General features: G+C 66.0%; 1 protein-coding gene across 2 annotated transcripts in view; it reads left to right on the top strand.

The window, feature by feature from the left end:
- Nucleotides 1–729: 729 nt before the first annotated feature.
- LOC137422978 (uncharacterized) overlaps nt 730–21,515 on the top strand; it is a 244,669-nt gene continuing 223,883 nt past the window's right edge. For both annotated transcript variants that reach the window (XM_078774865.1, XM_078774864.1), the window contains exon 1: nt 730–1,120. In XM_078774865.1, the coding sequence (XP_078630991.1) occupies nt 935–1,120 (186 nt within the window). In that variant the 5' untranslated portion in view covers nt 730–934. The remainder of the gene's footprint in view (nt 1,121–21,515) is intronic.

Here is a 21,515-nt window from a genome sequence, read left to right as displayed (position 1 = left end):
TTCTCTCACAAAATCACAGAATTCTCTCACAAAAACCACTCAGTTCTCTCACAAAAACCACTCAGTTCTCTCACAAAACCACCGAGTTCTCTCACGAAACCACTCAGTTCTCTCACAAAAAACACTCAGTTCCCTCACAAAAACCACTCCGTCCTCTCACAAAAACCACCCAGTTATCTCACAAAAACCACTCAGTTCTCTCACAAAACCACTCAGTTCTCTCACAAAACCACTCAGTTCTCTCACAAAACCACTCAGTTCTCTCACAAAACCAGTCAGTTCTCTCACAAAAAGCACTCAGTTCTCTCACAAAAACCACTCAGTTATCTTCTCACAAAACCACTCAGTTCTCTCACAAAAACCACTCAGTTCTCTCACAAAACCATCGCGTTATCTTCTGACAAAAACAATTCGGTGATCAACTCACACAAAGGGTTTAACACTTTAACACTTTTCAACTCACTTTTCAACGGGTTTAACACAGCCGGATGAACATGATCACTGAAAACAGTGGCGTTCGTTTACCTTTCTGTGCTTACGTTCAAGCATCCTTGTATTATGATTTATGGTCTGAGATTTTGACGGTTCTTTAACCTTTTATGAAAAACACACCCAAATTAAATAACGCATTCGATTTAGTTGTTCTGTAATTCTGGCTCTTACGGAGGTTTCATATTTTGTTTTTAGATTTCCGCAATCGGGTTACATGGACTGTGGAGGTGTAATCGCGGAGCTTCGTAGGCGGTGTATTGGTACACCGCTCTTAATTGTTCCTTAAATCTAATTGTGATTGAAAACAAAATTGTATATTCTGGCGTTGGTGTGATGGCTAACACAGTTCTATTATCAGACGGACGTTTAAACTTCTGTAAACTGACAGTTCACGGGAAAAGACGTTATAGTGCTTGGAAATACTGTAGTGCTTCGTGGTACGATGGCGTTGCACGTATCCGATGTTATTGTGATCGAGAGCTCCTCAGAGGAGGAACAGGTGGAAGGGTGCGCTGAGACTGCCGGACAGGACTCCAGGGTGATGGAGCAACCTGCGGAAGCGGGACCTGTGGATGTGGAGGACCTGGGTTACTCTCCCTCCGACACGGGCGTCGATCTATTCGCGAAGGTAAACTGGGATTGTTAGGCCACGAAGGCCTCTTTGCGCTTCTAGATCTAATCATAGTTCTTTCACACAGCTGCTTCTCTAGTGGTGGTTTTCGATGAAATTATTTGAAGAAGTTATCATTCATTAACTCTGCGAACACCACCGGTTGGTGTTTGTTTTCTTTTTTTCTTTGACTTCGTAATCGTATGGACTTGAATGTAAATTGTAATTGCTTGGTCCCGCCGAATCATACCAACGACTCTTAAAGAATTAGTACACTCGCTCACTATGGGAGCGGCAGGGAGTCGTGGCGTGGGTTATTATTATTATTATTATTATTATTATTACTGCTGTTAAATCAGGTCAAATTCCACATATTAAAATTTACCTCATCAGTGAGGATGTCAGGGAGAGGAGGAGGGGCGGTTGCAGTATCACAAAATTCTAGGGGAGGGGGCTATTGTTTCGTAATATGATTCATATTATGCTATTGTCATAAGTGTTATTACTTTTGTAATGAGAAGCTGCTTTGGATAAACGCCACAAAAACGCCATGGAAGAACTCTACGTTAGCGGCAGGAATGGTCGTGTTATTGGCACGAGCGAGGTATATACAATATAGACTACAGTAGATCTTTGATCAAGTGTGTTCGTCGACGTGATAAGCATACACTAATGTAAGGATTCCTCCAAATGTATGTCCGTTTCATATTAAACGGCATTAGCGACTGTTTAAAAAGGTAATCATACATGTTTGTGGTTTGTTATAATTTTTATTTCTCGGTAGGGTTAGGGTTAGGGATGGGAGGGGGGAGGGTGAGCGATGGGAGGGTGAGGGGTGGAGAAGGGGGAAGGGGGGAGTGGGAGGGGGGGAGGGGCAAGGGGAAGGGGGAGGACGGAGGGGAAGGATGGATGGGGGAAGGGGAGGGGGCGGGGAGAACGGAGGGGAAGGTGGAAGGGGGGGGGGGAGGACGGACGGGGGAGGGCGGATGGGGGAGGGAAGGGGAGGGCCAGTCAACAATGACGTTGCAGTTCTCATGGTTGGACAGCAGCACAACAATCGCGACATCATCCTGCATCTTCGCAAGAGCACGAAGCGGATTTTGGAGACTCACCGATCCTGTGACCCGCGCCCTCCAGTACCGGCGTTGCCGGGCAGGGGAAGGGAGACCCGTACATTCCCAACCCGTACATTCGCCCTCTCGACTCAAGCTCGTATTCGATTCGTGTTCAAAATCGAAAGGGGAAAGGGGAAATCCTTCGTATTCGAATTCGTAAACACGAAATATGAATTAAAATTTAATTCGTATCGCACAAAATCGACACAAATAGTATTGTAGGAGGAGGTGGTGGTCGATTCCAAGGGATCTGGGTGATATTTAGTATTGTAGGAGGGGGTGGTGGTCGATTGTGAGGGATCTGAGTGATATTTAGTATTGCAGGAGGAGGTGGTGGTGGTCGATTGTGAGGGATCTGAGTGATATATATGTATATATATATAGTATTGTAGGAGGGGGTGGTGTTCGATTGAGAGGGATCTGAGTGATATTTAGTATTGCAGGAGGAGGTGGTGGTGGTCGATTGTGAGGGATCTGAGTGATATATATATATATAGTCACGCGGCAAGGAACATCACGTGATCGCTCTGAGCGATCGATTGCAACTCTGCGTCTTGTCGTGGGCGTGGCCAACGTGGCCTCATGCTCCCAGGTGATTGGCTAACTCGAGCTCGAGAGAGCCATAATGCGCTACGTTATGGCAAAAAATATGGCTCTAAAGATGAAAGGGAAAAAAACCTATGTGGTGTGAATGGCAATGTTCGTCGCTCAAATGTGAAAAAAGGCAATCGCTTTTCGCTCTGAAATACGTGCGAACGCGTAACTGAGTTAATGGCGGCAAGGAACATCACGTGATCGCTCTGAGCGAATCAGCGCGCTGCTCTGCGACCGGTCAGATTCCGTGCATAATATTCCTCGCTGAAATGCGCTGAGGTAAAAATATGGTTAAAAAATATTATGAAATAAATTTTTAGGTCAGCCATGTTCTTACCAGGCTCAATGGCCATGTCTGTGCCAAATATCAAGCACGTGAGCCTCTCCGTTTAGGAGTCTATCGGTAACATTACACACACACACACACACACACACACACACACACACACACACACACACACACACACACACACACAAACTGTGTTTTATGTGTTTGTGTGTGTGTGTGTGTGTGACCCACTCTCCCCCGTGTGTGACCCACTCTCCCCCGTGTGTGACCCACTCTCCCCCGTGTGCGACCCACTCTCCCCCGTGTGCGACCCACTCTCCCCCGTGTGCGACCCACTCTCCCCCGTGTGCGACCCACTCTCCCCGGTGTGCGTGATGTGGGAGGGAGAGGATTTGAGCTCTTAAAGTTACATTTTACATGAGATGTAATAACACATTTCAAACTGTATTTCCCATGTGCACGCACATGCATTCACATGTTATCAGAAGTAAATACATTGTGGAGATTACATTATTTGTGGATCTGATAAATTGGCAGTAACCATTTTGTGGAACTGAATATGTAGGTGCAGCATCTAACTCAATATGTTGAAATGTCACACACGTCGATGCCCGTGGGATTCCCACGGGTGACCCCACTAGTGTCTCTAATATTCTCCGTAAGGTGATTCTGTCTGTCTGTGATATGTCTGTCTGGAGGAGTAGCTTCACCCGGTCTGGGAGGGGCTTCAAAAACAAATCGCCACCATTTTGTTTACTTGCATAGCTTTGAGGCCTCTTTTGTTAGGTGTCTTGCTCTCTCACAGTTTTATTGCAACTCTAATTCGATATCTAAGTTCATTTTTCACAGTTGCTAACATGGTTTTAGGCTCTATTGCAAAAAACGGCAAGAAAATTCCATGAAAGTTACCGTTTAGAGAACAAAATGCATTTTCAAAGGCCTGCAACATAATGTTAATTGAGACTCCCTCATGGCTTTATCTCGACTCTAATTTACCATCTGATTTCATTTTTATTGATGGTTTTCGACTCGGTTTCAGCAATAATTGAGAAAATTCACGCACACATAGAAAATTGCTTGTACATTTTAGAAATTTGCGGCACGATGTATCACGCACTGCCTGAAATCACAGATGGGAAAATGCCGAGATTTATTAAAAATTTGTGGCGGACTTTTCCTTCGTCGCAGCAAAATGTTTAATTTAGACGTAGTCACAATAAAAAGTCAACAATGCGGGGAGAGGGGTGGAACTTCGTTCACATATCGCCACAAATGGGAAATTGCTGAGATATATTAAATAATCGTGGCTTTTCACAGCTCGACATATTTCTCCACCTAAAATAAGTAATTTCATCTTACACCGCCTAAAAGACCTGCTCTCCCCCGCGTGTGTGTGTGTGTGTGTGTGTGTGTGTGTGTGTGTGTGTGTGTGTGTGTGTGTGTGTGTGTGTGTGTGTGTGTGTGTGTGTGTGTGTGTGTGTGTGTGTGTGTGTGTGTGTGTGTGTGTGTGTGTGTGTGTGTGTGTGTGTGTGTGTGTGTGACCCGCTCTCCCCCGTGTGTGTGACCCGCTCTCCCCCGTGTGTGTGACCCGCTCTCCCCCGTGTGTGCGACCCGCTCTCCCCCGTGTGTGCGACCCGCTCTCCCCCGTGTGTGCGACCCGCTCTCCCCCGTGTGTGCGACCCGCTCTCCCCCGTGTGTGCGACCCGCTCTCCCCCGTGTGTGCGACCCGCTCTCCCCCGTGTGTGCGACCCGCTCTCCCCCGTGTGTGCGACCCGCTCTCCCCCGTGTGTGCGACCCGCTCTCCCCCGTGTGTGCGACCCGCACTCCCCCGTGTGTGCGACCCGCTCTCCCCCGTGAGTGCGACCCGCTGTCCCCCGTGAGTGCGACCCGCTGTCCCCCGTGAGTGCGACCCGCTGTCCCCCGTGAGTGCGACCCGCTGTCCCCCGTGAGTGCGACCCGCTGTCCCCTGTGAGTGCGGCCCGCTGTCCCCCGTGAGTGCGGCCCGCTGTCCCCCGTGAGTGCGGCCCGCTGTCCCCCGTGAGTGCGGCCCGCTGTCCCCCGTGAGTGCGGCCCGCTGTCCCGCGCCGTTAGTGCGGCCCGCTGTCCCGCGCCGTGAGTGCGGCCCGCTGTCCCGCGCCGTGAGTGCGGCCCGCTGTCCCGCGCCGTGAGTGCGGCCCGCTGTCCCGCGCCGTGAGTGCGGCCCGCTGTCCCGCGCCGTGAGTGCGGCCCGCTGTCCCGCGCCGTGAGTGCGGCCCGCTGTCCCGCGCCGTGAGTGCGGCCCGCTGTCCCGCGCCGTGAGTGCGGCCCGCTGTCCCGCGCCGTGAGTGCGGCCCGCTGTCCCGCGCCGTGAGTGCGGCCCGCTGTCCCGCGCCGTGAGTGCGGCCCGCTGTCCCGCGCCGTGAGTGCGGCCCGCTGTCCCGCGCCGTGAGTGCGGCCCGCTGTCCCGCGCCGTGAGTGCGGCCCGCTGTCCCGCGCCGTGAGTGCGGCCCGCTGTCCCGCGCCGTGAGTGCGGCCCGCTGTCCCGCGCCGTGAGTGCGGCCCGCTGTCCCGCGCCGTGAGTGCGGCCCGCTGTCCCGCGCCGTGAGTGCGGCCCGCTGTCCCGCGCCGTGAGTGCGGCCCGCTGTCCCGCGCCGTGAGTGCGGCCCGCTGTCCCGCGCCGTGAGTGCGGCCCGCTGTCCCGCGCCGTGAGTGCGGCCCGCTGTCCCGCGCCGTGAGTGCGGCCCGCTGTCCCGCGCCGTGAGTGCGGCCCGCTGTCCCGCGCCGTGAGTGCGGCCCGCTGTCCCGCGCCGTGAGTGCGGCCCGCTGTCCCGCGCCGTGAGTGCGGCCCGCTGTCCCGCGCCGTGAGTGCGGCCCGCTGTCCCGCGCCGTGAGTGCGGCCCGCTGTCCCGCGCCGTGAGTGCGGCCCGCTGTCCCGCGCCGTGAGTGCGGCCCGCTGTCCCGCGCCGTGAGTGCGGCCCGCTGTCCCCCGTGAGTGCGACCCGCTGTCCCCCGTGAGTGCGACCCGCTGTCCCCCGCCGTGAGTGCGACCCGCTGTCCCCCGCCGTGAGTGCGACCCGCTGTCCCCCGCCGTGAGTGCGACCCGCTGTCCCCCGCCGTGAGTGCGACCCGCTGTCCCGCGCCGTGAGTGCGGCCCGCTGTCCCGCGCCGTGAGTGCGGCCCGCTGTCCCGCGCCGTGAGTGCGGCCCGCTGTCCCGCGCCGTGAGTGCGGCCCGCTGTCCCGCGCCGTGGGTGCGCGACCCGCTGTCCCGCGCCGTGGGTGCGCGACCCGCTGTCCCGCGCCGTGGGTGCGCGACCCGCTGTCCCGCGCCGTGGGTGCGCGGCCCGCTGTCCCGCGCCGTGGGTGCGCGGCCCGCTGTCCCGCGCCGTGGGTGCGCGGCCCGCTGTCCCGCGCCGTGGGTGCGCGGCCCGCTGTCCCGCGCCGTGGGTGCGCGGCCCGCTGTCCCGCGCCGTGGGTGCGCGGCCCGCTGTCCCGCGCCGTGGGTGCGCGGCCCGCTGTCCCGCGCCGTGGGTGCGCGGCCCGCTGTCCCGCGCCGTGGGTGCGCGACCCGCTGTCCCGCGCCGTGGGTGCGCGACCCGCTGTCCCGCGCCGTGGGTGCGCGACCCGCTGTCCCGCGCCGTGGGTGCGCGACCCGCTGTCCCGCGCCGTGGGTGCGCGACCCGCTGTCCCGCGCCGTGGGTGCGCGACCCGCTCTCCCGCGCCGTGGGTGCGCGACCCGCCGTCCCGCGCCGTGGGTGCGCGACCCGCCCTCCAGCGCCGTGGGTGCGCGACCCGCCCTCCAGCGCCGTGGGTGCGCGACCCGCCCTCCAGCGCCGTGGGTGCGCGACCCGCCCTCCCGCGCCGTGAGTGCGTGCGGCCCGCCCCCCCGCGCCGTGAGTGCGCGCGGCCCGCCCTCCCGCGCCGTGAGTGCGCGGCTCGCTCTCCCCCGTGTGCGACCCACTCTCCCCGATGTGCGTGATGTGGGAGGGAGAGGATTTGAGCTCTTAAAGTTACATTTTACATGAGATGTAATAACACATTTCAAACTGTATTTCCCATGTGCACGCACATGCATTCACATGTTATCAGAAGTAAATACATTGTGGAGATAACATTATTTGTGGATCTGATAAATTGGCAGTAACCATTTTGTGGAACTGAATATGTAGGTGCAGCATCTAACTCAATATGTTGAAATGTCACACACGTCGATGCCCGTGGGATTCCCACGGGTGACCCCACTAGTGTCTCTAATATTCTCCGTAAGGTGATTCTGTCTGTCTGTGATATGTCTGTCTGGAGGAGTAGCTTCACCCGGTCTGGGAGGGGCTTCAAAAACAAATCGCCACCATTTTGTTTACTTGCATAGCTTTGAGGCCTCTTTTGTTAGGTGTCTTGCTCTCTCACAGTTTTATTGCAACTCTAATTCGATATCTAAGTTCATTTTTCACAGTTGCTAACATGGTTTTAGGCTCTATTGCAAAAAACGGCAAGAAAATTCCATGAAAGTTACCGTTTAGAGAACAAAATGCATTTTCAAAGGCCTGCAACATAATGTTAATTGAGACTCCCTCATGGCTTTATCTCGACTCTAATTTACCATCTGATTTCATTTTTATTGATGGTTTTCGACTCGGTTTCAGCAATAATTGAGAAAATTCACGCACACATAGAAAATTGCTTGTACATTTTAGAAATTTGCGGCACGATGTATCACGCACTGCCTGAAATCACAGATGAGAAAATGCCGAGATTTATTAAAAATTTGTGGCGGACTTTTCCTTCGTCGCAGCAAAATGTTTAATTTAGACGTAGTCACAATAAAAAGTCAACAATGCGGGGAGAGGGGTGGAACTTCGTTCACATATCGCCACAAATGGGAAATTGCTGATATATTAAATAATCGTGGCTTTTCACAGCTCGACATATTTCTCCACCTAAAATAAGTAATTTCATCTTACACCGCCTAAAAGACCTGCTCTCCCGTGTGTGTGTGTGTGTGTGTGTGTGTGTGTGTGTGTGTGTGTGTGTGTGTGTGTGTGTGTGTGTGTGTGTGTGTGTGTGTGTGTGTGTGTGTGTGTGTGTGTGTGTGTGTGTGTGTGTGACCCGCTCTCCCCCGTGTGTGTGACCCGCTCTCCCCCGTGTGTGCGACCCGCTGTCCCCCGTGAGTGCGACCCGCTGTCCCCCGTGAGTGCGGCCCGCTGTCCCCCGTGAGTGCGGCCCGCTGTCCCCCGTGAGTGCGGCCCGCTGTCCCCCCGTGAGTGCGGCCCGCTGTCCCCCGTGAGTGCGGCCCCGCTGTCCCCCGTGAGTGCGGCCCGCTGTCGAGTGCGGCCCGCTGTCCCCCGTGAGTGCGGCCCGCTGTCCCCCCGTGAGTGCGGCCCGCTGTCCCCCGTGAGTGCGGCCCGCTGTCCCGTGCCGTGAGTGCGGCCCGCTGTCCCGCGCCGTGAGTGGGGCCCGCCGTCGGGCGCCGTGAGTGCGGCCCGCCGTCCCGCGCCGTGAGTGCGCGACCCGCCCTCCCGCGCCGTGAGTGCGCGACCCGCCCTCCCGCGCCGTGAGTGCGCGACCCGCCCTCCCGCGCCGTGAGGTGCGCGACCCGCCCTCCGCGCCGTGAGTGCGCGACCCGCCCTCCCCGCGCCGTGAGTGCGCGACCCGCCCTCCCGCGCCGTGAGTGCGCGAACCGCCCTCCCGCGCCGTGAGTGCGCGACCCGCCCTCCCGCGCCGTGAGTGCGCGACCCGCCCTCCCGCGCCGTGAGTGCGCGACCCGCCCTCCCGCGCCGTGAGTGCGCGACCCGCCCTCCCGCGCCGTGAGTGCGCGACCCGCCCTCCCGCGCCGTGAGTGCGCGACCCGCCCTCCCGCGCCGTGAGTGCGCGACCCGCCCTCCCGCGCCGTGAGTGCGCGACCCGCCCTCCCGCGCCGTGAGTGCGCGACCCGCCCTCCCGCGCCGTGAGTGCGCGACCCGCCCTCCCGCGCCGTGAGTGCGCGACCCGCCCTCCCGCGCCGTGAGTGCGCGACCCGCCCTCCCGCGCCGTGAGTGCGCGACCCGCCCTCCCGCGCCGTGAGTGCGCGACCCGCGCCGTGAGTGCGCGACCCGCCCTCCCGCGCCGGTGAGTGCGCGACCCGCCCTCCCGCGCCGTGAGTGCGCGACCCGCCCTCCCGCGCCGTGAGTGCGCGACCCGCCCTCCCGCGCCGTGAGTGCGCGACCCGCCCTCCCGCGCCGTGAGTGCGCGACCCGCCCTCCCGCGCCGTGAGTGCGCGACCCGCCCTCCCGCGCCGTGAGTGCGCGACCCGCCCTCCCGCGCCGTGAGTGCGCGACCCGCCCTCCCGCGCCGTGAGTGCGCGACCCGCCCTCCCGCGCCGTGAGTGCGCGACCCGCCCTCCCGCGCCGTGAGTGCGCGACCCGCCCTCCCGCGCCGTGAGTGCGCGACCCGCCCTCCCGCGCCGTGAGTGCGCGACCCGCCCTCCCGCGCCGTGAGTGCGCGACCCGCCCTCCCGCGCCGTGAGTGCGCGACCCGCCCTCCCGCGCCGTGAGTGCGCGACCCGCCCTCCCGCGCCGTGAGTGCGCGACCCGCCCTCCCGCGCCGTGAGTGCGCGACCCGCCCTCCCGCGCCGTGAGTGCGCGACCCGCCCTCCCGCGCCGTGAGTGCGCGACCCGCCCTCCCGCGCCGTGAGTGCGCGACCCGCCCTCCCGCGCCGTGAGTGCGCGACCCGCCCTCCCGCGCCGTGAGTGCGCGACCCGCCCTCCCGCGCCGTGAGTGCGCGACCGCCCCTCCCGCGCCGTGAGTGCGCGACCCGCCCTCCCGCGCCGTGAGTGCGCGACCCGCCCTCCCGCGCCGTGAGTGCGCGACCCGCCCTCCCGCGCCGTGAGTGCGCGACCCGCCCTCCCGCGCCGTGAGTGCGCGACCCGCCCTCCCGCGCCGTGAGTGCGCGACCCGCCCTCCCGCGCCGTGAGTGCGCGACCCGCCCTCCCGCGCCGTGAGTGCGCGACCCGCCCTCCCGCGCCGTGAGTGCGCGACCCGCCCTCCCGCGCCGTGAGTGCGCGACCCGCCCTCCCGCGCCGTGAGTGCGCGACCCGCCCTCCCGCGCCGTGAGTGCGCGACCCGCCCTCCCGCGCCGTGAGTGCGCGACCCGCCCTCCCGCGCCGTGAGTGCGCGACCCGCCCTCCCGCGCCGTGAGTGCGCGACCCGCCCTCCCGCGCCGTGAGTGCGCGACCCGCCCTCCCGCGCCGTGAGTGCGCGACCCGCCCTCCCGCGCCGTGAGTGCGCGACCCGCCCTCCCGCGCCGTGAGTGCGCGACCCGCCCTCCCGCGCCGTGAGTGCGCGACCCGCCCTCCCGCGCCGTGAGTGCGCGACCCGCCCTCCCGCGCCGTGAGTGCGCGACCCGCCCTCCCGCGCCGTGAGTGCGCGACCCGCCCTCCCGCGCCGTGAGTGCGCGACCCGCCCTCCCGCGCCGTGAGTGCGCGACCCGCCCTCCCGCGCCGTGAGTGCGCGACCCGCCCTCCCGCGCCGTGAGTGCGCGACCCGCCCTCCCGCGCCGTGAGTGCGCGACCCGCCCTCCCGCGCCGTGAGTGCGCGACCCGCCCTCCCGCGCCGTGAGTGCGCGACCCGCCCTCCCGCGCCGTGAGTGCGCGACCCGCCCTCCCGCGCCGTGAGTGCGCGACCCGCCCTCCCGCGCCGTGAGTGCGCGACCCGCCCTCCCGCGCCGTGAGTGCGCGACCCGCCCTCCCGCGCCGTGAGTGCGCGACCCGCCCTCCCGCGCCGTGAGGGCGCGACCCGCCCCTCCCGCGCCGTGAGGGCGCGACCCGCCCTCCCGCGCCGTGAGGGCGCGACCCGCCCTCCCCGCGCCGTGAGGGCGCGACCCGCCCTCCCGCGCCGTGAGGGCGCGACCCGCCCTCCCGCGCCGTGAGGGCGCGACCCGCCCTCCCGCGCCGTGAGGGCGCGACCCGCCCTCCCGCGCCGTGAGGGCGCGACCCGCCCTCCCGCGCCGTGAGGGCGCGACCCGCCCTCCCGCGCCGTGAGGGCGCGACCCGCCCTCCCGCGCCGTGAGGGCGCGACCCGCCCTCCCGCGCCGTGAGGGCGCGACCCGCCCTCCCGCGCCGTGAGGGCGCGACCCGCCCTCCCGCGCCGTGAGGGCGCGACCCGCCCTCCCGCGCCGTGAGGGCGCGACCCGCCCTCCCGCGCCGTTGAGGGCGCGACCCGCCCTCCCGCGCCGTGAGGGCGCGACCCGCCCTCCCGCGCCGTGAGGGCGCGACCCGCCCTCCCCGCGCCGTGAGGGCGCGACCCGCCCTCCCGCGCCGTGAGGGCGCGACCCGCCCTCCCGCGCCGTGAGGGCGCGACCCGCCCTCCCGCGCCGTGAGGGCGCGACCCGCCCTCCCGCGCCGTGAGGGCGCGACCCGCCCTCCCGCGCCGTGAGGGCGCGACCCGCCCTCCCGCGCCGTGAGGGCGCGACCCGCCCCTCCCGCGCCGTGAGGGCGCGACCCGCCCTCCCGCGCCGTGAGGGCGCGACCCGCCCTCCCGCGCCGTGAGGGCGCGACCCGCCCTCCCGCGCCGTGAGGGCGCGACCCGCCCTCCCGCGCCGTGAGGGCGCGACCCGCCCTCCCGCGCCGTGAGGGCGCGACCCGCCCTCCCGCGCCGTGAGGGCGCGACCCGCCCTCCCCGCGCCGTGAGGGCGCGACCCGCCCTCCCGCGCCGTGAGGGCGCGACCCGCCCTCTCCGCGCCGTGAGGGCGCGACCCGCCCTCCCGCGCCGTGAGGGCGCGACCCGCCCTCCCGCGCCGTGAGGGCGCGACCCGCCCTCCCGCGCCGTGAGGGCGCGACCCGCCCTCCCGCGCCGTGAGTGCGCGACCCGCCCTCCCGCGCCGTGAGTGCGCGACCCGCCCTCCCGCGCCGTGGGTGCGCGCGGCCCGCCCCCCCGCGCCGTGGGTGCGCGCGGCCCGCCCCCCCCGCGCCGTGGGTGCGCGCGGCCCGCCCCCCCGCGCCGTGGGTGCGCGCGGCCCGCCCCCCCGCGCCGTGGGTGCGCGCGGCCCGCCCCCCCGCGCCGTGGGTGCGCGCGGCCCGCCCCCCCGCGCCGTGGGTGCGCGCGGCCCGCCCCCCCGCGCCGTGGGTGCGCGCGGCCCGCCCCCCCGCGCCGTGGGTGCGCGCGGCCCGCCCCCCCGCGCCGTGGGTGCGCGCGGCCCGCCCCCCCGCGCCGTGGGTGCGCGCGGCCCGCCGTCCCGCGCCGTGGGTGCGCGGCCCGCCGTCCCGCGCCGTGGGGTGCGCGGCCCGCCGTCCCGCGCCGTGGGGTGCGCGGCCCGCCGTCCCGCGCCGTGGGTGCGCGGCCCGCCGTCCCGCGCCGTGGGTGCGCGGCCCGCCGTCCCGCGCCGTGGGTGCGCGGCCCGCCGTCCCGCGCCGTGGGTGCGCGGCCCGCCGTCCCGCGCCGTGGGTGCGCGACCCGCCCCTCCCGCGCCGTGGGTGCGCGACCCGCCGTCCCGCGCCGTGGGTGCGCGACCCGCCCTCCAGCGCCGTGGGTGCGCGACCCGCCCTCCAGCGCCGTGGGTGCGCGACCCGCCCTCCAGCGCCGTGGGTGCGCGACCCGCCCTCCCGCGCCGTGAGTGCGTGCGGCCCGCCCCCCCGCGCCGTGAGTGCGCGCGGCCCGCCCTCCCGCGCCGTGAGTGCGCGGCTCGCTCTCCCCCGTGTGCGACCCACTCTCCCCGATGTGCGTGATGTGGGAGGGAGAGGATTTGAGCTCTTAAAGTTACATTTTACATGAGATGTAATAACACATTTCAAACTGTATTTCCCATGTGCACGCACATGCATTCACATGTTATCAGAAGTAAATACATTGTGGAGATAACATTATTTGTGGATCTGATAAATTGGCAGTAACCATTTTGTGGAACTGAATATGTAGGTGCAGCATCTAACTCAATATGTTGAAATGTCACACACGTCGATGCCCGTGGGATTCCCACGGGTGACCCCACTAGTGTCTCTAATATTCTCCGTAAGGTGATTCTGTCTGTCTGTGATATGTCTGTCTGGAGGAGTAGCTTCACCCGGTCTGGGAGGGGCTTCAAAAACAAATCGCCACCATTTTGTTTACTTGCATAGCTTTGAGGCCTCTTTTGTTAGGTGTCTTGCTCTCTCACAGTTTTATTGCAACTCTAATTCGATATCTAAGTCATTTTTCACAGTTGCTAACATGGTTTTAGGCTCTATTGCAAAAAACGGCAAGAAAATTCCATGAAAGTTACCGTTTAGAGAACAAAATGCATTTTCAAAGGCCTGCAACATAATGTTAATTGAGACTCCCTCATGGCTTTATCTCGACTCTAATTTACCATCTGATTTCATTTTTATTGATGGTTTTCGACTCGGTTTCAGCAATAATTGAGAAAATTCACGCACACATAGAAAATTGCTTGTACATTTTAGAAATTTGCGGCACGATGTATCACGCACTGCCTGAAATCACAGATGAGAAAATGCCGAGATTTATTAAAAATTTGTGGCGGACTTTTCCTTCGTCGCAGCAAAATGTTTAATTTAGACGTAGTCACAATAAAAGTCAACAATGCGGGGAGAGGGGTGGAACTTCGTTCACATATCGCCACAAATGGGAAATTGCTGATATATTAAATAATCGTGGCTTTTCACAGCTCGACATATTTCTCCACCTAAAATAAGTAATTTCATCTTACACCGCCTAAAAGACCTGCTCTCCCGTGTGTGTGTGTGTGTGTGTGTGTGTGTGTGTGTGTGTGTGTGTGTGTGTGTGTGTGTGTGTGTGTGTGTGTGTGTGTGTGTGTGTGTGTGTGTGGTGTGTGTGTGTGTGTGTGTGTGTGTGACCCGCTCTCCCCCGTGTGTGTGACCCGCTCTCCCCCATGTGTGTGACCCGCTCTCCCCCGTGTGTGTGACCGCTCTCCCCCGTGTGTGCGACCCGCTCTCCCCCGTGTGTGCGACCCGCGCTCCCCCGTGTGTGCGACCCGCTCTCCCCCGTGAGTGCGACCCGCTGTCCCCCGTGAGTGCGGCCCCGCTGTCCCCCGTGAGTGCGGCCCGCTGTCCCCCGTGAGTGCGGCCCGCTGTCCCCCCGTGAGTGCGGCCCGCTGTCCCCCGTGAGTGCGGCCCGCTGTCCCCCGTGAGTGCGGCCCGCTGTCCCCCGTGAGTGCGGCCCGCTGTCCCCCGTGAGTGCGGCCCGCTGTCCCCCGTGAGTGCGGCCCGCTGTCCCCCGTGAGTGCGGCCCGCTGTCCCCCGTGAGTGCGGCCCGCTGTCCCGTGCCGTGAGTGCGGCCCGCTGTCCCGCGCCGTGAGTGGGGCCCGCTGTCCCGCGCCGTGAGTGCGGCCCGCTGTCCCGCGCCGTGAGTGCGCGACCCGCCCTCCGCGCCGTGAGTGCGCGACCCGCCCTCCCGCGCCGTGAGTGCGCGACCCGCCCTCCCGCGCCGTGAGTGCGCGACCCGCCCTCCCGCGCCGTGAGTGCGCGACCCGCCCTCCCGCGCCGTGAGTGCGCGACCCGCCCTCCCGCGCCGTGAGTGCGCGACCCGCCCTCCCGCGCCGTGAGTGCGCGACCCGCCCTCCCGCGCCGTGAGTGCGCGACCGCCCTCCCGCGCCGTGAGTGCGCGACCCGCCCCTCCCGCGCCGTGGAGTGCGCGGACCCGCCGTCCCGCGCCGTGGGTGCGCGACCCGCCGTCCCGCGCCGTGGGTGCGCGACCCGCCGTCCCGCGCCGTGGGGTGCGCGACCCGCCGTCCCGCGCCGTGGGTGCGCGACCCGCCGTCCGCGCCGTGGGTGCGCGACCCGCCGTCCCGCGCCGTGGGTGCGCGACCCGCTGTCCCGCGCCGTGGGTGCGCGACCCGCTGTCCCGCGCCGTGGGTGCGCGACCCGCTGTCCCGCGCCGTGGGTGCGCGACCCGCTCTCCCGCGCCGTGGGTGCGCGACCCGCTCTCCCGCGCCGTGGGTGCGCGACCCGCCGTCCCGCGCCGTGGGTGCGCGACCCGCCCTCCAGCGCCGTGGGTGCGCGACCCGCCCTCCAGCGCCGTGGGTGCGCGACCCGCCCTCCAGCGCCGTGGGTGCGCGACCCGCCCTCCCGCGCCGTGAGTGCGTGCGGCCCGCCCCCCCGCGGCCGTGAGTGCGCGCGGCCCGCCCTCCCGCGCCGTGAGTGCGCGGCTCGCTTCTCCCCCGTGTGCGACCCACTCTCCCCGATGTGCGTGATGTGGGAGGGAGAGGATTTGAGCTCTTAAAGTTACATTTTACATGAGATGTAATAACACATTTCAAACTGTATTTCCCATGTGCACGCACATGCATTCACATGTTATCAGAAGTAAATACATTGTGGAGATAACATTATTTGTGGATCTGATAAATTGGCAGTAACCATTTTGTGGAACTGAATATGTAGGTGCAGCATCTAACTCAATATGTTGAAATGTCACACACGTCGATGCCCGTGGGATTCCCACGGGTGACCCCACTAGTGTCTCTAATATTCTCCGTAAGGTGATTCTGTCTGTCTGTGATATGTCTGTCTGGAGGAGTAGCTTCACCCGGTCTGGGAGGGGCTTCAAAAACAAATCGCCACCATTTTGTTTACTTGCATAGCTTTGAGGCCTCTTTTGTTAGGTGTCTTGCTCTCTCACAGTTTTATTGCAACTCTAATTCGATATCTAAGTTCATTTTTTCACAGTTGCTAACATGGTTTTAGGCTCTATTGCAAAAAACGGCAAGAAAATTCCATGAAAGTTACCGTTTAGAGAACAAAATGCATTTTCAAAGTCCTGCAACATAATGTTAATTGAGACTCCCTCATGGCTTTATCTCGACTCTAATTTACCATCTGATTTCATTTTTATTGATGGTTTTCGACTCGGTTTCAGCAATAATTGAGAAAATTCACGCACACATAGAAAATTGCTTGTACATTTTAGAAATTTGCGGCACGATGTATCACGCACTGCCTGAAATCACAGATGAGAAAATGCCGAGATTTATTAAAAATTTGTGGCGGACTTTTCCTTCGTCGCAGCAAAATGTTTAATTTAGACGTAGTCACAATAAAAAGTCAACAATGCGGGGAGAGGGGTGGAACTTCGTTCACATATCGCCACAAATGGGAAATTGCTGATATATTAAATAATCGTGCTTTTCACAGCTCGACATATTTCTCCACCTAAAATAAGTAATTTCATCTTACACCGCCTAAAAGACCTGCTCTCCCGTGTGTGTGTGTGTGTGTGTGTGTGTGTGTGTGTGTGTGTGTGACCCGCTCTCCCCCGTGTGTGTGACCCGCTCTCCCCCGTGTGTGCGACCCGCTCTCCCCCGTGTGTGCGACCCGCTCTCCCCGTGTGTGCGACCCGCTCTCCCCCGTGTGTGCGACCCGCTCTCCCCCGTGTGTGCGACCCGCTCTCCCCCGTGAGTGCGACCCGCTGTCCCCCGTGAGTGCGACCCGCTGTCCCCCGTGAGTGCGACCCGCTGTCCCCCGTGAGTGCGGCCCGCTGTCCCTCCGTGAGTGCGGCCCGCTCTCCCCCCGTGTGTGCGACCCCGCTCTCCCCCGTGTGTGCGACCCGCTCTCCCCCGTGTGTGCGACCCGCTCTCCCCGTGAGTGCGACCCGCTGTCCCCGTGAGTGCGACCCGCTGTCCCCCGTGAGTGCGACCCGCTGTCCCCGTGAGTGCGGCCCCGCTGTCCCCCGTGAGTGCGGCCCGCTGTCCCCCGTGAGTGCGGCCCGCTGTCCCCCGTGAGTGCGGCCCGCTGTCCCCCGTGAGTGCGGCCCGCTGTCCCCCGTGAGTGCGGCCCGCTGTCCCCCGTGAGTGCGGCCCGCTGTCCCCCGTGAGTGCGGCCCGCGCCGTGAGTGCGGCCCGCTGTCCCGTGCCGTGAGTGCGGCCCGCTGTCCCGCGGCCGTGAGTGCGGCCCGCCGTCCCGCGCCGTGAGTGCGCGACCCGCCCTCCCGCGCCGTGAGTGCGCGACCCGCCCTCCCGCGCCGTGAGTGCGCGACCCGCCCCTCCCGCGCCGTGAGTGCGCGACCCGCCCTCCCGCGCCGTGATGTGCGCGACCCGCCCTCCCGCGCCGTGAGTGCGCGACCCGCCCTCCCGCGCCGTGAGTGCGCGACCCGCCCTCCCGCGCCGTGAGTGCGCGACCCGCCCTCCCGCGCCGTGAGTGCGCGACCCGCCCTCCCGCGCCGTGAGTGCGCGACCCGCCCTCCCGCGCCGTGATGTGCGCGACCCGCCCTCCCGCGCCGTGAAGTGCGCGACCCGCCCTCCCGCGCCGTGAGTGCGCGACCCGCCCTCCCGCGCCGTGAGTGCGCGACCCGCCCTCCCGCGCCGTGAGTGCGCGACCCGCCCTCCCGCGCCGTGAGTGCGCGACCCGCCCTCCCGCGCCGTGAGTGCGCGACCCGCCCTCCCCGCGCCGTGAGTGCGCGACCCCGCCCTCCCGCGCCGTGAGTGCGCGACCCGCCCTCCCGCGCCGATGAGTGCGCGACCCGCCCTCCCCGCGCCGTGAGTGCGCGACCCGCCCTCCCGCGCCGTGAGTGCGCGACCCGCCCTCCCGCGCCGTGAGTGCGCGACCCGCCCTCCCGCGCCGTGAGTGCGCGACCCGCCCTCCCGCGCCGTGAGTGCGCGACCCGCCCTCCCGCGCCGTGAGTGCGCGACCCGCCCTCCCGCGCCGTGAGTGCGCGACCCGCCCTCCCGCGCCGTGAGTGCGCGACCCGCCCTCCCGCGCCGTGAGTGCGCGACCCGCCCTCCCCGCGCCGTGAGTGCGCGACCCGCCCCTCCCGCGCCGTGAGGTGCGCGACCCGCCCCTCCCGCGCCGTGAGGGCGCGACCCGCCCTCCCGCGCCGTGAGTGCGCGACCCGCCCTCCCGCGCCGTGAGTGCGCGACCCGCCCCTCCCGCGCCGTGAGTGCGCGACCCGCCCTCCCGCGCCGTGAGTGCGCGACCACGCCCTCCCGCGCCGTGAGTGCGCGACCCCGCCCTCCCGCGCCGTGAGTGCGCGACCCGCCCTCCCGCGCCGTGAGGGCGCGACCCCGCCCTCCCGCGCCGTGAGGGCGCGACCCGCCCTCCCGCGCCGTGAGGGCGCGACCCGCCCTCCCGCGCCGTGAGGGCGCGACCCCGCCCTCCCGCGCCGTGAGGGCGCGACCCCCCCTCCCGCGCCGTGAGGGCGCGACCCGCCCTCCCGCGCCGTGAGTGGCGCGACCCCGCCTCCCGCGCCGTGAGTGCGCGACCCCGCCCTCCCGCGCCGTGAGTGCGCGACCCGCCCTCCCGCGCCGTGAGGGCGCGACCCGCCCTCCCCGCGCCGTGAGGGCGCGACCCGCCCTCCCGCGCCGTGAGGGCGCGACCCGCCCTCCCGCGCCGTGAGGGCGCGACCCGCCCTCCCGCGCCGTGAGTGCGCGACCCGCCCTCCCGCGCCGTGAGTGCGCGACCCGCCCTCCCGCGCCGTGAGTGCGCGACCCGCCCTCCCGCGCCGTGAGTGCGCGACCCGCCCTCCCGCGCCGTGAGTGCGCGACCCGCCCTCCCGCGCCGTGAGTGCGCGACCCGCCCCTCCCGCGCCGTGAGTGCGCGACCCGCCCTCCCGCGCCGTGAGTGCGCGACCCGCCCTCCCGCGCCGTGAGTGCGCGACCCGCCCCTCCCGCGCCGTGAGTGCGCGACCCGCCCTCCCGCGCCGTGAGTGCGCGACCCGCCCTCCCCGCGCCGTGAGTGCGCGACCCGCCCCTCCGCGCCGTGAGTGCGCGACCCGCCCTCCCGCGCCGTGAGTGCGCGACCCCGCCCTCCCGCGCCGTGAGTGCGCGACCCGCCCTCACCGCGCCGTGAGTGCGCGACCCGCCCTCCCGCGCCGTGAGTGCGCGACCCGCCCTCCCGCGCCGTGAGTGCGCGACCCGCCCTCCCGCGCCGTGAGTGCGCGACCCGCCCTCCCGCGCCGTGAGTGCGCGACCCGCCCTCCCGCGCCGTGAGTGCGCGACCCGCCCTCCCGCGCCGTGAGTGCGCGACCCGCCCTCCCGCGCCGTGAGTGCGCGACCCGCCCTCCCGCGCCGTGAGTGCGCGACCCGCCCTCCCGCGCCGTGAGTGCGCGACCCGCCCTCCCGCGCCGTGAGTGCGCGACCCGCCCTCCCGCGCCGTGAGTGCGCGACCCGCCCTCCCGCGCCGTGAGTGCGCGACCCCCCCCTCCCGCGCCGTGAGTGCGCGACCCGCCCCTCCCGCGCCGTGAGGTGCGCGGACCCCGCCCTCCCGCGCCGTGAGTGCGCGACCCGCCCTCCCGCGCCGTGAGTGCGCGACCCGCCCTCCCGCGCCGTGAGTGCGCGACCCCGCCCTCCCGCGCCGTGAGTGCGCGACCCGCCCTCCCCGCGCCGTGAGTGCGCGACCCGCCCCTCCCGCGCCGTGAGTGCGCGACCCGCCCTCACCGCGCCGTGAAGTGCGCGACCCGCCCTCCCGCGCCGTGAGTGCGCGACCCCGCCCTCCCGCGCCGTGAGTGCGCGACCCGCCCTCCCGCGCCGTGATGTGCGCGACCCGCCCTCCCGCGCCGTGAGTGCGCGACCCGCCCTCCCGCGCCGTGAGTGCGCGACCCGCCCTCCCGCGCCGTGAGTGCGCGACCCGCCCTCCCGCGCCGTGAGTGCGCGACCCGCCCTCCCGCGCCGTGAGTGCGCGACCGCCCTCCCGCGCCGTGAGTGCGCGACCCGCCCTCCCGCGCCGTGAGTGCGCGACCCGCCCTCCCGCGCCGTGAGTGCGCGACCCGCCCTCCCGCGCCGTGAGTGCGCGACCCGCCCTCCCCGCCGCCGTGAGTGCGCGACCGCCCTCCCGCGCCGTGAGTGCGCGACCCCGCCCTCCCGCGCCGTGAGTGCGCGACCCGCCCCTCCCGCGCCGTGAGTGCGCGACCCGCCCTCCCGCGCCGTGAGTGCGCGACCCGCCCTCCCGCGCCGTGAGTGCGCGACCCGCCCTCCCGCGCCGTGAGTGCGCGACCCGCCCCTCCCGCGCCGTGAGTGCGCGACCCGCCCTCCCCGCGCCGTGAGTGCGCGACCCGCCCCCCCGCGCCGTGAGTGCGCGACCCGCCCTCCCCGCGCCGTGAGTGCGCGACCCGCCCCCCGCGCCGTGAGTGCGCGACCCGCCCCCCCGCGCCGTGAGTGCGCGCGGCCCGCCCCCCCCGCGTCGTGAGTGCGCGCGGCCCGCCCCCCCGCGCCGTGAGTGCGCGCGGCCCCGCCGTCCCGCGCCGTGGGTGCGCGGCCCGCCGTCCCGCGCCGTGGGTGCGCGGCCCGCCGTCCCGCGCCGTGGGTGCGCGGCCCGCCGTCCCGCGCCGTGGGTGCGCGGCCCGCCGTCCCGCGCCGTGGGTGCGCGACCCGCCGTCCCGCGCCGTGGGTGCGCGACCCGCCGTCCCGCGCCGTGGGTGCGCGACCCGCCCTCCCGCGCCGTGGGTGCGCGACCCGCCCTCCGCGCCGTGGGTGCGCGACCCGCCGTCCCGCGCCGTGGGTGCGCGACCCGCCCTCCAGCGCCGTGGGTGCGCGACCCGCCCTCCAGCGCCGTGGGTGCGCGACCCGCCCTCCAGCGCCGTGGGTGCGCGACCCGCCCTCCCCGCGCCGTGAGTGCGTGCGGCCCGCCCCCCCGCGCCGTGAGTGCGCGCGGCCCGCCCTCCCCGCGCCGTGAGTGCGCGGCTCGCTCTCCCCCGTGTGCGACCCACTCTCCACGATGTGCGTGATGTGGGAGGGGGAGAGGATTTGAGCTCTTAAAGTTACATTTTACATGAGATGTAATAACACATTTCAAACTGTATTTCCCATGTGCACGCACATGCATTCACATGTTATCAGAAGTAAATACATTGTGGAGATAACATTATTTGTGGATCTGATAAATTGGCAGTAACCATTTTGTGGAACTGAATATGTAGGTGCAGCATCTAACTCAATATGTTGAAATGTCACACACGTCGATGCCCGTGGGATTCCCACGGGTGACCCCACTAGTGTCTCTAATATTCTCCGTAAGGTGATTCTGTCTGTCTGTGATATGTCTGTCTGGAGGAGTAGCTTCACCCGGTCTGGGAGGGGCTTCAAAAACAAATCGCCACCATTTTGTTTACTTGCATAGCTTTGAGGCCTCTTTTGTTAGGTGTCTTGCTCTCTCACAGTTTTATTGCAACTCTAATTCGATATCTAAGTTCATTTTTCACAGTTGCTAACATGGTTTTAGGCTCTATTGCAAAAAACGGCAAGAAAATTCCATGAAAGTTACCGTTTAGAGAACAAAATGCATTTTCAAAGGCCTGCAACATAATGTTAATTGAGACTCCCTCATGGCTTTATCTCGACTCTAATTTACCATCTGATTTCATTTTTATTGATGGTTTTCGACTCGGTTTCAGCAATAATTGAGAAAATTCACGCACACATAGAAAATTGCTTGTACATTTTAGAAATTTGCGGCACGATGTATCACGCACTGCCTGAAATCACAGATGAGAAAATGCCGAGATTTATTAAAAATTTGTGGC

The sequence above is a fragment of the Myxine glutinosa genome, chromosome 3 (assembly GCF_964187855.1).
Source record: "Myxine glutinosa chromosome 3, kmMyxGlut1.1, whole genome shotgun sequence".
Classification (NCBI taxonomy): domain Eukaryota; kingdom Metazoa; phylum Chordata; class Myxini; order Myxiniformes; family Myxinidae; genus Myxine; species Myxine glutinosa.
This window is presented reverse-complemented; position numbering and strand designations above follow the sequence as displayed.